We start from the raw sequence: 16395 nt of genomic DNA on the forward strand, positions 1-16395 counted from the left end.
TGCACACCCACACAGCCATCATGGGGGGGCTCAGGTGCAGGCTTTGAAGCTGAAAGCTATTGAAGCATTCCCTTTCGTCCTCCTCTTTGTCCTCTCCTTTTTGCTCATTCCCCCTCTCTTCCCCGCCCGTTTCATCTTATCTTTTCGTCTTTTTCTCTCTACTCTTGTCTCTCTCTCTCTCCACAGCTCTCCTCTCATCATTTTTCCAAGAATGAAAGAGGAGCAGGTGTGGTTGAGAGCAGACGACCGATAGCAATATCATCCCTCTTTCTTCATTCTCTCATTCCCCACATTTCTTCAAACACCGTGTAAGAACAAACAATTTTTATTCAAGGGAACAAGAAGCCGAATTGACTTAGTCCGTCTGACAATTGATAAATGATTGAGAATCTCCGCCGTCTACTACAACTAATGCACAGATACAAAACTAGCGGGAATTAAGTGTCTGAATGCAGCAGCTGGGCCTCTGTCGCTGTCACATTCGGTCTGAAATAACCAGCAAAATAGAGTAAAGGAGGTTTATGTAAAGATGCTCCAGCAGTACTAGAACAAACAAGCCTGGCCTTAGGGGTAGCATGGCTCTGTTTACTCCGATAAGATTCAACTAGATTCCAGGATTATTGCAGGGCAAATCCTTAAAGCTCTTGATACTTTCCAGTCTGTAAGTAAACCCTTGCAAAGAAGACATATCTAGTCGTGAAGACATGCTCGAGATTCATTTATTTGCAGGATTATTTCAGAATGGTATCATATCAGGAGATAAAAAGCATGTATATTAACTAACTGAGTCATACATGAATAGCCAATAGCCATAATTGTGAAATATCTTATTAACTCATTCTGTTTATTTCTTTCTTGGTTTTTACATTGTATTTTTGTACACATTACAGGTTAACCAAAATATTAAACATGCTTGTTAACTCTTTTTGTCCCAGAAGATGTTATGGTTGTGCACATGTTCAGCACTGGATGGTTTTGTCATGTCACACTACACAGTGGTGCTTAATGGGTTATATGAAAGCAGACACTCAGAGCTTTAAGGATTTATAGTTTTTACCTACTAATGGCAAAATTTTCATAGTATAGTTCCAAAAGAATTTAAAGTAAATGATGATTTCTGGTTTCTGATACACCCCAAGTGCTTGTTCATAAGCAGCTAAAATTTGACACTGTTAATTTTAACCACTAAAATTCTGTGTAATGTTATCCAACAGAGGGAAAAATACAAATCTCACACTGAAAGTCAGCATTGTCCTGACTCATTTTATATCAGACCTGCTGTGATAAAATAACTCATTTGTTTAGACTGATTGAAAATGTCGACTTCCATTCCACCGACATATTAATAAAAAAGGGTTAGGATAATTTGCAATATGAAGCCAACACCACAAACAAATTGAGACACACTTAAGATTGATTTGTGAAATAGTTTCCCACCAACACTGATGAATACTTATGCAATCGCAACATTTTGTATTGGTAAATAATTCCCCCCTCACTTCTGTACTTCAATATTCCGGGGTATTTCATGTCAAGTACGTTCACTCCACTTCATTTGTGTATTTGAAGAATTTACATTCAATATAAATGCTAATAAATTAGTTCTTAATATGTTATTACTCATTAAACATATGTTCTGACTGGTCCACTTGATTTGGATTAAATTGAATGTGGCGTGTTGAGGAAAATAAGTTCACCAGCTTAAATATTTTACTTTAAATAAGTTAGCACATTGCTATGTAGTAAAATGACCAATCACAGTCACTGAGGGTTACTATTTCAACAGATGAATGAAAAACCTTGTGGCTCTGTAGGAGGCATTTTTATTTTCCTAGCATGGTTTCGGTCAATTTTCCCTTCTGCAAATCAATACAAGGTTCTTCACCTTCACCTGATCACCTTTATCCTATGATGAAACATTTCTATCTTGAAGGGATTGATGGCTTCAAAAATGACTCTGCCCCTCATGTCCAGGGCACTATGTGTTAAATTGATCTAAAATGTAAGCGATGACCGAGAGAGTCACCAGATCTCAACAAAACTGTAGACATAGGGAAGATTTTGAAGTTATTTGGAGGATATTTGTTGTTGTCATCTAAACACCAACTGAGGGACTTTTAGGAAGAATGGGTGTTTTGAAGTTTATGGCTCCTGGGGGTCCAAAGCAATACAGTGTAAGACATTTCAAAATGGTAAAATTCACATCTAACTATTCATGTTTTTAAGACAACAGGCAAACTTACATTTCCAAATGGAAAAAATTCACCTGCTGTCTTAAAAAACGTGAATAAACCCAAAATGACTTTTGTTTAAACTTGCATTTATATTCATCTTTGAAAATTTATAAATTTTAACATCCAAAACACCGTGCCATGACAAATGGAGTAAAAGACAAAAAATAAGTTCACATAACTAAAGTAAGTCATGTTTGCTAATGTACTAATACACATTCCTACACTTCATACAATTGTTCTTTTCTAATTTGTTACTTTGGAAAAAATAAAGACAGATTTTACTGAGTTAACCAGATTAGCATAAGCCATGTTAGTTGCAAATTGTAAGTGTAAAAATGAGAATGCTAGCTTGCTAAACTCAAGCTAGTCTAGTGAGTTTTGTCATCTTGATAAAGCACTACTATCTTCCCTAAATAAACTAAAAAAAAAAAGACCTGTATACTAGCACCAGTTTCACTGAAACACTGAAACAAACAAACTAGCGGTTACTACATATGGTTTATTTTAGTTTGTTTAGTGAATCTTCATATTAGCAACTATCCAGCACCTAACCTGGAATAACATGCTCTTAGTGTTGCAGCAACAGTGCTTATCTGATTATTTATTCAGCCAAGCTTTAATTTCAAGGTATGTCTACAGGATATGCTAATGCAACTGCTAAATAGTTTGAAGGCTTCATAATGATTGCTAAGAAGCAACCTGAAGGCTAAGAAAGTAAAGTGCGACTTGGGAACATGAATTTGGTGTGGTACTATTTCATAGCAAGCAGGAGTTAAGAGCCTGATAAAGAGCCACCCGGAGACTGTAAAAAGGCTAATGAACTCTGCACTGGCTGTTTGCTAGCATGGCTAATTTAAGCTGTGTACAAGCTGAGGCTGTGTTGTTTTGAATTATGATGCCTCACATGATCTAGTGGCGGTTGCAGTAGTGTCTCAGTGACAAGAAGAAAGAAAAAGAACACACACACAGACGCACACACAGAGACGAACACACAGGGCTAACGACGCACTTTGTTAAATGGTTCTGACGAGGACCACTCCTCTTCACGACGCCTCTGTGTAGCGCCTGTGGAGCTGGCTATTGATGCAGTGGCCTTGCTCTTAGCCGCTAGCCTGCACGGGGTGATTCATCTTGAATTAGCCCATTATAAAACATATCACATGGACACGGGGAATCCAATTAAGGTCCTGCCTCATCCTTTACTCTCCGTTTCTCTCCCTTTTCTTGCCTCCCCACTCCCCTCACTAAAGACATTATGCCGTTTGTATTAGATTTGCGAAGGTAGATTTAAAGCAGGCGCGGCCAGGCGCAAGTCTGAAAGGAGCGGTAGTGTGGAGAACGGGAAATTATGGTGCAAAACAACTGGGAAATCAGCCCAAATGGATAAAAGCGAGTGCCGCCTCAATATTGGTATTATTCTGTTTTGCAGCGTAATATTCGGCTGTACAAATTGTCTCCCTCAACAGTTGATATGTACAAGTTAAAGATGTGCGGTTGTGTTAGTGGTAGCTGGTGGTACATAATATATGCGTAATATAATAAAATCCCCATTTATGAGAGATTTTGGCACAGCCATCTACAGATATATTAGATATAAAAATAAATTTCAGATACATGCATGTCATCATTATTATATCATCATATATATTATATCATCATCATCATTATTATTATTATTGCTATTATTAAAAATTAAACACAAACCTGTTTAAACCTAGCCCCTAAAAAGAGCCAAGTAATTAACACTGATATGTTTTTTTAGATAAATAGCAATATATCATACTGTATCATACTTGCTCATGCATCTTGATTATACAATGAGCTTAATATCTACATTAAAAATGGATCCAATAAACATTTAATAGATATTGATGTATATAAACAATCACTCAAACCACATCAGCCGTAAATTCAATTCAATTGTTTGTATAGCAATTTTAACAAGAGACATTGTCTCAAAGCAGTTTTACAGAAGTATAGAAACATAGAATAAAAATAGAAAAAAAAGTTTAAAGTTAACTTACTATTTATTCCTAACTTTTATCCCTAATGAGCAAGCCTGAGGCGACAGTGGCAAGTAAAGACTCCCTGAGATGATATGAGAAAGAAACCTCATTTGGGTGAACCTGGACAGTAAATTATGTAAATGTAAATAATTTAAAGCTATACATGTCTCTGTATATGCTATACTTAATGTAGAAAAATATTTCTCCTTCTTGTACTTCATGACTCACACTGTCCAAGACCGCTATACTGCCATCACTGACAATGTGTTGTTTCTAAAGTACTCCACTTATAGAGTTTGCATAACAGCAACAGAAATAAATTAGCAAAAAGTTTGAAAAAGCTAATATTTAAACATACAGAACAAACTCCATACACTTCAACTTCAGTCCTAGTTTTATTTAGCTTTTATTGCCATATTATTATTCCTGTCACGTCATGTAACGTCGCAGCCTCCGTTTCACCACAGCTGACATACATGGCCACCATGGTCTCCAACTTCCAGCAACCACCAGTCAGTCACCAGACTTTTTCTTATGTTCTCTTATTTCTCACTCTTTTTGTTTCTCACCTTTTTAAGCCTCTTGGTTTCAGTTCCTTGTTGTGTGGTATATGCTCCAAAGGTCTATGACGTTACTAAGCCATTTGATATTTGCTGAGGTTTTTGACTCCACTTATTATTCAGAATGTGATCCTGATCAGCTCCGATATTCCTGTGATTTTACCTGCAGACCTTTGCATGTTTAACTAGTGTTGTTAATGTCTGATTTAAGTGACCTGCTGTGCATGTGTCTGTGTGTTCCAATACTTTTGCATACACATGGTTTCTAACTGTCCCAATACTTTTGCATATCCCTGTTTTTTTGTGACTGCTTCAGTGCTTTTGCATGTGCCTATTTTTGTGACTGTTTTGTTGCTCCCGCCTTGTGACAATTTCTATTAAAAAAGCTCTGCATTTGCATCCAACCTCTTCGAGTCTGCTTCATGACAGATACCAACTTCCTGTTTGAGCAGAAAATTACAGCTGACAACTGCAATAAAGCATATATATCAGAAACTTGAAATGTACTTGATGAATTGAATTTAATTAAAAACATAAAGAAAAAGCAGTGAGGGAAAAAAATCATACTTTTAATGAAGCATGAGGACTTGTTACAGCTCTGTATTTGATTAGTTATTGCCTGAGATATATGGCAACTATTTCAGGGAACGACTTATGAAGACGATTTGGCGAAGGCTTGTGATTAAAGCATGTCTTCACACTCGTTCTTGTGTGTGTGTCAGTACAGAGTGATAAATGTGTAAGCTGTACTACTGGTGCAGGTGCATGCATGAGTGAGGTTCTGTTCATCTCTTACTTCTCTTACTGTTGTCAGGAAAACCTGCTTCATTCCCATGCTAAAAAAGAAAGAAAGAAAGAAAGAAAGCCACCAGTGTCGTCACAGCAACCCTCCCCCATACACCCTCCTTTCAAAAACACACTTGTTCCAGTCTCTAGCGGAGCAGACGACGCAAGAGGTGAATGGTGGATGACAGAAGAAGAAAACAGGCTTTCAATGCCCCCTGCCTAAGCCATATGGGTCGGCTCCCATCTCAGCAGCGAAAGAAGGAGGGGGAGTGAGCGGAGAAATGAAAGAGAGAGAGAGAGAAAGAGAGAGAGAGAATATTTGCACGTGTCTTTTCTTCAGGGTGAAATTGTATGGTCTGATGCCAGGCTGCTGCTTGTGAATTCTCTGTGTTGGTCGGAGTTAAGCTTTACCAGGTCCCTGACCTCAGTGCGTTGGTAATTGATTATACAAAATACTGAAATATTCAACAGGCAGGGTGTTATATTTGCAAACTATTTAATGTACCTTCACTCCCCATGACGAAGACAATCATCCAGAGGGAACATTTTTGAGCTGGAATCTGAGACATCTGCCTACTAGGGCTTCTTATTTTGATGATATTCCCAGTGACAGCTGGTCACGTTATAAGAAATGCGGAATAAAATCTTACATCTATCAATAGCTTTAATGAGCAGAGCTTTATAGTCACCAGGTCTCATTAATGACATAATAAGAAAGATGTGGGCTAAAGCATATATACCCTTAAAGACAGATTTGTTATTTCAAGTGTTACAAGTCTGTCATGCTCTACTGGATTTGTGCCATGTTGCCTTTCAATGCCAAATTTGCTTAATCAAAGGCAACTTCTTAATCGCTGCTAAGAATGTGTCAGCAAAGCAGATTGAGAAATGTCAGCCAAAATCAGAGATCAACTCTAGAGTGTATCAGTGCTTGCATGAATCTACAGTCTGGGATAGAAAGAAATCATCCCTAGCTTCTACATCTTACTATTTGGTGTATTTTTTATGGCCATTGGTGGTGCTCTTGTGCAATGGTGGCTCAAAATGCAAGACCCCTAACCCTCTCTATATCCAGGGCTGATGTATTATGGCTGACCCTGTGCCCTGACCCCAACTTCCTAACTATCTAAGCTGGGATATGTGAAGAGAAGAAATACACTGTGAATTAATATGTATTTGACAAATAAAGATGTTTGCTTCTATTGCACTTGGATCCACAACACAATTCCTCTACTTTGAGACCTCTGTTAACATTAAATAATCTGAATATATTGTTGATTTTGAAAATAAATATGTTTTTTTATATTTTTTTTCTTGTAGCTCAAACCATTCTAGCCATTTTGCTCTGATCTCTCTCATCAGCAAGGTGTTTCAGCCTGCAGATCCTCCGCTCACAGGATGTTTTTTTGTTCTTTACACCATTCAGTGTAATCTCTAGAGACTGTTCTGTTTGAAAATCCCAGGAGTTCCTAAAATACTCAAACCAGCCCATCTGGTATCAACAGCCAAGTCACAGAGTACATATTTATTCCTTTTCTGATGTTTGATGTAAATGTAAACTCTTGATGCATATCTAGAGGATTTTATGCATTGTGATATTGATTGAATGATTGGGATTTCAGAAAGGTTGTGTGTAGAATAAAATTAAGAGACTAGAACATCCCTCCCTAAAAATATTACCATGATGGTAGGTACCATGGTATTTTTATTGGTACCATGTCAAAGCATTTCAGAAATCCCATACCAAAACATAGCAAGGCATTTTCATGCATGAATTTCATAATGAATTTCATGAATATAACATGAGTTACCAGTTTATTAACAGTTTGTCAGCCACCTTCAGGTCTGGATGCATTAATATAAAAAGACATCTCAAGACAACTGTAGAGCAGATATTATTTGGGTGGTGGATTCATTCTCAGAGCAATGACACTGACATGGTAATGGCATGTTGGTGGGGTAGATCCGGACTGGCTCATTGAGCACAGAAACACTTGAGTTGTATATGTACAGTCTAACCTTTATGTTTATACCTTTTAAAAATGGCTAATGGGTCTTTCTACAGGGTAGACCTATGAAATAAAATGGCAAACGTTCATTGTTCAAAAGCATGGATTAAATGACTGTGTTTAAAAGATAGCCACAGGACATATTCATATAAATATTAAACTGCTTTTTATTGTGGATGCAAATCGAAAAAAGCTTTATTTCTAGCTCTATAAGCTCTAACTCTGTTTTACGTTCTTTTTTTTTATTTCCTCCAAGACACTATTGAGCAGTTAAGAGCAAGTAAGAAAAGGGCAAATGCATTAAAAGCACATTAGAAGTTGTGAGAAATCCTGGATTCCTGTCTGTGAGGAGTTTTACATTATCTGCATGTCTGTACAAGTTTTTTCTCCAGGTTCTCCAGCTTCCTTCCCACCTCGCAGATGCATGCTGGTTGGTGGATTGGCTACACTTAATTGCTTTAGGTGTGAATGGACTGACATCCTGTCCAGGGTGTATTCCTGCATCACTTCCAGTGTTCCCTGACCAGGATGAAGCAGTTACTGAAGATGAATGAATAAATATTGTTTGGCTAATGTGACCTGTAGTCAACTCATATCCAAAGAAATGAGATAAATAGCGTTAAAATCATGAGAGGAGATGCAACACTCATGAGTTGTCTTTAGTAACTGTTTCATCCAGGCCGGTACCTGCATAAAGCTCACAGCATTGTCAAGGATGTCTCTCATCCAACCCATAAACTGTTTAAACTCCTACCCTCTGGGAAGAGGTTCAGGTGCCTGTGGTCCAAGACCAGCAGGCTAAGAAACAGATTTTTCCCAACAGCGGTCTACTTACTGAACTCTTCAATAAATATATTAGGCCTCAAGTGAACATTTTGTCCTCAAAGTTGATGTGCTAGAAGCAGAAAAAATGGGCAAGTGTAAGGATTTGAGCAAGTTTGACAAGGGCCAAATTGTGATGGCTAGACGACTGGATCAGAGCACCTCCAAAACTACAGCTCTTGTGGGGTGTTCCCGGTCTGCAGTGGTCAGTATCTATTAAAAGTGGTCCAAGGAAGGAACAATGGTGAACTGGTGACAGGGTCATGGGCGGCCAAGGCTTATTGATGCATGTGGGGAGCGAAGGCTGGCCCGAGTGGTCCGATCCAACAGACGGCAACAGACGAGCTACTGTTGCTAAAATTGCTGAAGAAGCTACCTAAGCATTGTTGCAGACCATGTACACCCTTTCATGGAAACGGTATTCCCTGATGCCTGTGGCCTCTTTCAGCAGGATAATGTGCCATGCCACAAAGCAAAAATGTTTCAGGAATGGTTTGATGGGCACAACAACGAGTTTGAGGTGTTGACTTAGCCTCTAAATCTCCCAGATCTCAATCCAATCGAGCATCTGTGGGATGTGCTGGACAAACATGTCCGATCCATGGAGGCCGGACCTCGCAACTTAGTGGACATAGGCTCTGCTGCTAACATCTTGATGCCAGATATCACAGCACACCTTCAGGGATCTAGTGGAGATATATATATATATGTATATTCTCTGTACAGTCACTCATATATAGATATATCTATTTAGTCTGTAGATCTGCATTGTATGTTTATATTTCACTACTGCTTTGCACTTCTGGTTAGATGCTAACTGCATTTTGTTGCCTTGTACCCATGTGCAATGACAATAAAGTTGAATCTGATCTAAAAATCTAAACTTCTGGTGAATTGTAGACAATCAGATGGGTGTATAACCAATGCAGACTGATTGTGTACTAGTGTAAGCGTATTAGTTCTGGGTTGTCTCCTGTAGTCCTTTATTGTATGTAGGAGCATTGTAAGTTTCATTTTACTGTTTTCTGTATCAGCTGTATAGGGTTGAAATGACATTAAAAGCTTCTTGAATTGATTTTGCAGCATGTTTGCTGGCTAGATGACATCATTCTGCTTTCTATCCTCTGATGTAAGCCTAGTACTAGAAAACTCAAATGCCACGTGCTCAAGCTGTTCATGTATTAGCATGTTTCTATGACAATACATGATTAGAATGTATTGAATCATCTGAGACATAAAGGGTTAAAACCAAATGAATAAAGAATTTGAGGAAAACTGCTGCATTATATAGGTATCTAATCCCCCCACATAAACTAAATATAGACAAGCAAACCTGAGGAATCTTTTCCTGCATCCTAATTTATTTAAATTGTGTTCTTACTCTGCTCAAAAACCCTAATGCTGCAAAGGGTGCATTGTACCAATTACATGGAAATGCACGGCTCAGCACGAAAAATCAGCAGGCTAAAGTGCGTCTTAGGTGAGTAGGGGCAGGGATGAGTGACCCACTTCCAGCTGAAGCATCAGTTAGCTGAGTGAGTCAGTTAGCCATGGATTAACGTAGGCTGATAATTGGTTATACAATAGCCCATTATATTCAACATGCAGTATATGTGTGTTTTGGATATTTAGTTACAGTCTGTAATGCAGTTTGTGCACTGCGATGCTAATTCTATTTAAAAGGAGATTTTGTAAATGAGGTCAATGAGTTTTCCCTTACGCTCACCCAAGCTCAGGTGTATATATGTGTTATGGGAAGTGGTAGGTTAGTGGTTAAGGTGTTGGACTACTGTGCAGAAGGTTGTGAGTTTGACTCCCAGTCCACCAACCTTCCACTGCTAGGCCCTTAACCCTCAATTGCTCAATCATCTAAAATGAGTCAATGTCTACAAATGATTAAAAAAAGGCATACTGCAAATTTAAAGCATGGACGCAGTTTTTACTAAAATGAGAAGTGTGAACAAATCTAAAGTAAATAAAGTGTAAAGTGAATATTGTATTAGAAGTCATGTTGTATGATTAAGCTTAAAAAATAGCATGGAAATCTACAAATAAACATATTTCTTTCCCAGTAAAAAACTTTTTGATGGCTTTGCAATAATTGGTGCATGAAAACATAATACAGGAACATACTCAAGCCAATGAGGCACAAAATAATATACCGTGATCAGGAAGGTGGTTTGCCCAGGGTGATGCTTAGCCATTGCACCGACTGTGCTGACTCTTGCAAGTATCACTAATGCTGAAATCTAGACTGAATAATTTCTTATAATGGAAAGCTACATTTGCACCATCTCTTGATTCTTTGAGATTAAATCTAAGGGCTGGCAAAGGCTGATGGAAGTCAGAAGGGTAATAGTAATACCATAGTGTCCTTCAATGGCCAGGCCCCTGAGCAAGCCAGTTAAAAGAAAAAAATCATCCTGTAGCACATTACATTTATTTCATTGAAGTATTTATGGCATGGTTTCTGGATGGATTCTGGTGCTAGTTGGTTTGCTGGTTCTTTTGTTCTTCCTGTGAGAAGTTTGCAATTGCTTGCCATGCTGATGTCACAACATATGACAAATACAACAGTCTCAGTCTGAATTCAATGAGTCAAGTTCTGCTGTTATTTCCTAAGATCAAGATAGCAAGAGCTTCTCGCTCTCCATTTTCCAGCACTGTTCAATGTTGCGTTAATGAGAAATGTAATGTAGATATACAGCAGTGGAGACAACATATCTCAAAGTAGGACACAAGTAGAAAGTTCCAGAATGCAATGCAGACAGACAGCATATGTCAGTTGTAAAGAGATTTGGTTTGGCTAGTAAGTGATCTTCACAATGGCAAATGTGATGGTATTGCTTGGCAGTATTAATACAGATGATGAGGTGAGAGAGCTGGACAGAGTAAAAGACTAAAGTGCTGCTGCATCGCTCTCTTTAGGAATAGGTTAAATTCTACTGGTGTTACTTATCAATTTATTTGACAGCATTGTGGGTAATAAATGTGAATGAAAGAGGATTAAACTCAACTCAAATGAAATGCCGTTGAAAATGAAAGTTATAAAGCTTAACATGCAAGCTGTTCTGGATGGACTTTTCCTTTAACCCTAACCTCTCTGGTACTCTGACCCTGTACTTCTGTTTATGTCTGAGAAAGCACATCGGGATATATAAAAAAAGAAAAAGGTTTCTGTACTTGCCAATACATATTCAGTTCTATTCTGAGCCTGGATGATCTGCAGTGTTGAAAATGTTATGGCATCCTTCATAGACAAATGACTTCTACGAAATACCAGTGTGTGCAGCCTTCAAACTTCCATGCTGACAGTTAAAAATTGATCACGGCCATCCATAGCCTGGCAAAAACCATATAATACAGTGAATATTGCTAAATAGGCTGCAATATCATTATGTAGACAATGGATAAGTCATTTGACAAGACAGAAAAATAACCAAGTGTGAAATCTACGGTTTCTTAATCAGCACTTTCTTTTGGCCTAACCACACACACACACACACACACACACACACACACATATATATAGTCCCATTGCTGAGACTCCATCCTGCACACATGCGCACCCCATGCCTCATTAGGATCCCAAATGTAGCCGAGAAGGAAAGTGATAGGCCCAGGTCTGGTGCTGTGTGTCACCTTTTCGATATGTGCAGAGCCATTAGTGGTCCAAGCTGAGCTATCTGTCATTGCTAAGGATGACCGTTGCTTCTCAAGCATAACCCCCCATCCTCACAGTGAGAGCACTGGTTCTGCTTACTTTGCACATTGATCCACACAGTGCGTGAGACGATGGGATGACTGGTTTCGGAACGGCCCACCTGGCATTCGTAGGGGGAATCGTCTTCCAGGCGTATGTCTTCAATCTGGAGATGGTATTGCCCTTCAGGGGAGAGAGAAAGAAAAGAAAGAAAGAGAGAGAGAGAGAGAGAGAGAAAGATGTAGGGTGAGTTTTTTTTTTCTTCTTTCACAAAATACCTGGTGTAAATGTCATTAAATAGTCATTTAACTTTAAGATTAAAGCTTAGTAATAAGATGGTTATTAGTAAATTCCACAGAACACTGGATGTTAAATTCTTGGTCAGAAAGTGTTTCTATAGTAACAATTTACCCAGGGACTTGTATGGCAGAATTTAATAATATAAAGATCTACAACAAATGTGTTTGTTATTCAACAGAGATTCATAATCATGGGGAATGCTTATTTAATGTTTATGGAAGGAGTCTCTAGTGTCAGCACTTTGTATCAGTACTTTCTCAGGTACATGACAAGCTGGGTCATTATTTTTCATCCATTGTTGATTATTTTCCCATAACCACACACCCCAGAGTGTTTATTCCATGCTTTTTAAACGTATAGGAATCCTTCTAAAGTGTTTGTCAAATAGCATCTCCTAATATGCATTACTGAATTTGTACAGGATGTTCGTTTAATATGAGCAATTATTGCCACTAAGGGAAGACTTTATTCTATTTGATGTTGTCCCATTTTTTTTTTCCTCTCTCTGAGATCCATATATTATTTACAAGATGAATATTGTGCCGCCAAGGGGTTAGTTCACTCCGACTCGTGACGATTAATGGCTCCTCTGCAAACTCTAGGCATGCTGTTTGAGACTTGAACAATTTTTTCCCTCTCTCTCTTTCCCTTCAGAAGAAAACTAACATGCAGAAAATAGTATCTTAGTATGACAACCCACTGCAGCTGGGAAAAAGGAGGTGTCAACCAAGCTGGCAAGATAATTAACACCAACCAGTAGCAATTTTCAGATCAATGCTATCATAGAAGGAGAAGAAGGCACTTTAAAATTATTAATTATTTTCCACTCTCTTGGAGTTGCACTTAGTAAATGCTGCAATGATGTTTGTGTCGAGGATGACGGGGAGTGTGTGCTTGTGTTTATGTGAGAGCAGTAATTATGCTTCTGACATCCAGCATGCTAGGCTGACAAGAAGAATTTCACGTGTTCATATTCTCTCATCAGGGTGTGTGTGTGTGTGTGTGTGTGTGCCTGTCTGTCTGTCAAAGTTGAACCCCACTATAGCTATGTGAAGTTATTTACAAGTGTATTTATAATACCTCATTTATACACTTTACCAAGGAGCATTGCTTAATGTTGCATTGTTCTGCATTACATTGATCATTTTCAGATAAAGTAAGTAAGGACTATTAAAAAAAAAGTAGAATAGTATAGTCGCTTTGGTCTTTATTGAACAGACGTGTGTTCCATGGCCCTTATTTAGCCTTGGGTTTAATTGCTGATGGCTTTTTATAGACGCTGCCTGCCACACCTGCTACACGCACCATGACTATTGAGTGCTGTAACCCTCCAAGCAACAAACTTAATTTCCCCTTATTTAACCCTAATGGTCGCTTAGGATAGCAATGATTCAGCGGCGGTTTTTGTGCAGGCGCTCGAGCTCCAAAAAAGAGCTGCTCATTTCTCAAAACCGGATCCCGAGAGCGTAAATTAGAACCTTATTTTTTTTGTTAGCGCTTCACAGAGCTGTTTGTAAAAAAAACAAAAAGCTTGTGAGTCTCAATGTTCCCATAAATGTCTCCAGCACACTTACATGAATGTATTACTAAAATATCCATTATCACCTATCAATTCCAAGTCAATTTCCAAAGTTAAAATAAATACTTACTTAAAGGAGGATTTCTTTTGTAAAAAAGCATGGAAGTGTCCTGAAAAGTGCACTGCATACATTTGCACTATATGCATGTAATAGATGTGTACATACTGGACATTTACTGTTCTACATCTGTATAGTGTTCCACATACAAGTGCTCTATATAGCGTTTTACATACAAGCACACTATATAATGTTCTAAATACAGTGCAGGGGCATGTACTGCGTGTTCTACATAAATGTGCAATGTAGTGTTCTACATAGAAGTGCACATAGATTCATCAGCATATGTACTCTACATAGGGATGAACTATATACAGTGTTCAACATAGGAATACACCATATATAGTGCTCTACATATAGATACACAGTATATAGAGTTTTTTATATAGGGGTTGTACTATGTATTGTATGCTACATAGGGATACATTATATATGGTGTTCTACATAGGGATACACTATATATAGTATTGTACACAGGAGTACACTATATATATTGTATGCTACATAGGGATACATTATATATGGTGTTCTACATAGGGATACACTATATATAGTATTATACACAGGAGTACACTATATATATTGTGTTCTACATAGGAATACACTCCATATAGTATTCTACATAGGGATACACTGTATATATATATATATATATATATATATATATATATATATATATATATATATATATATATATATATATATAGTGTTCTACATAGGAATACACTCCATATAGTGTTCTACATAGGGATACACTGTATATAGTGTTCTACATAGGGGTACACTATATATAGTATTGTACACAGGAGTACACTATATATATAGTGTTCTACATAGGAATACACTCCATATAGTGTTCTACATAGGAAAGCACTCCATATAGTGTTCTACATAGGGATACACTATATATAGTGTTCTATATAGGGATATACTATTTGTAGTGTTCTACACAGTAATGCACTATATATAGTGTTCAATATAGGGATACACTGTATATAGTGCATTCTACACTTTATATAGATTTTTTTTTATAAGGGATTACATTATTTATTGTGTGCTACATTGGGATTGATTTTATATTGTGTTCTATATTTGGATGAACGATATGTAGAGAGTGCATTCCTCATTTTATTATAGCACTTCATAGGTATGATAGACATGTGATAGTGATGTGCCACTTTGCAGGTGTAATTACATTAATAGGTATATTAGTAGTATTAGCAGTATTAAGGGGCTTAGTGGTTAGCATGTTTGGTTAGTCTGACTGGCTTCTCTAAATTGTCCATAGTGTGTGCATGTGTGCTATTGTGTCCCGCAATAGACTGCCACCTATTCTAGGGTGTACACTGCTTTGAGCCACAAGTCTCTCCCAGTGACCTATAGTGACTTAAGCGGTACAGAAAACGGATGGACAGATGGAATAAGCAGTATTACCGAAAGTAATGTACTTAGAGAACGGGGTTAGCCTGATGCTTAATTGCATTATGTTTTATAGAGGCTTTTCTTCTTAAAATTGATGAATGCTATGAATGCTTTTCATTGTATTTTTTATTATATTACTATTCAAAATAGAGCTAGAGTCCAGATGGCAGATTAGTTAATGGATTATGGACAATCCTGTAAATGACTGACTCAAATAATGGCACATAGACCATTCTTGCTTTTGCTGACTTAGAAATATTTTGGAAATTGGATAATTGATTGTGTATTCATTTAATTTTTAAAGTAATCATATAATATTTACATTATCTTTGCATAAGTTCAGTTAAATGTGAGACTAGTATAGGCTTTTCCTACAAGGCCTTTTGCATTTCTGTAGCTATATTCATTAGCTAAGTTAGTGCATGAGATGTTATATTGAGATGTCATATTTGCTTGGTAATGATAAGATTAAGACATCTACACATCCTGAGATTGAACGACATACTATTTCTGGACTAGTGTTACAGTGGTAAAGATAATTTATCAACATGAATTAAGAAATGTAAATAGGGCAAAGTAGGTATATAAGGGTTTACTGTTTTTATTTAATAAAACTGAAATTTTGTTCCTGCAGTGTCGTTGGGAAACTACTTTAATAATACAGAATAGTGCATAAAAAAATAATAAATCATTAAAAGTGGTATTTATGTGGGTAGAATGTAATTAGATTAGAATTAGTCATGAGGCAGGAACTTAGCGTGCTGTATTGTATGCAGACGTATTCAGCCATTGTCAAAGAATTAAGTAGTTATTCAGAACAAGCCTCTGCAGTAGGAAATAGCAAGAATTATGATCTAAGTGGCTTTGACCATGAAATCATTGTTGGCACCAGACTGGACTAGAAACAGCTGAAACA

General features: G+C 37.5%; 1 protein-coding gene across 3 annotated transcripts in view; it reads right to left on the reverse strand.

Moving 5' to 3' along the window:
* Positions 1-16395, reverse strand: part of nphs1 (NPHS1 adhesion molecule, nephrin) — a 114459-nt gene that overhangs the window by 79836 nt on the left and 18228 nt on the right. For all 3 annotated transcript variants that reach the window (XM_058413560.1, XM_058413558.1, XM_058413559.1), the window contains exon 4: positions 12181-12303. In XM_058413560.1, the coding sequence (XP_058269543.1) occupies positions 12181-12303 (123 nt within the window). The remainder of the gene's footprint in view (positions 1-12180; positions 12304-16395) is intronic.

Source organism: Hemibagrus wyckioides, linkage group LG17 (genome assembly GCF_019097595.1).
Source record: "Hemibagrus wyckioides isolate EC202008001 linkage group LG17, SWU_Hwy_1.0, whole genome shotgun sequence".
In the NCBI taxonomy this organism is placed as follows: Eukaryota; Metazoa; Chordata; class Actinopteri; order Siluriformes; family Bagridae; genus Hemibagrus; species Hemibagrus wyckioides.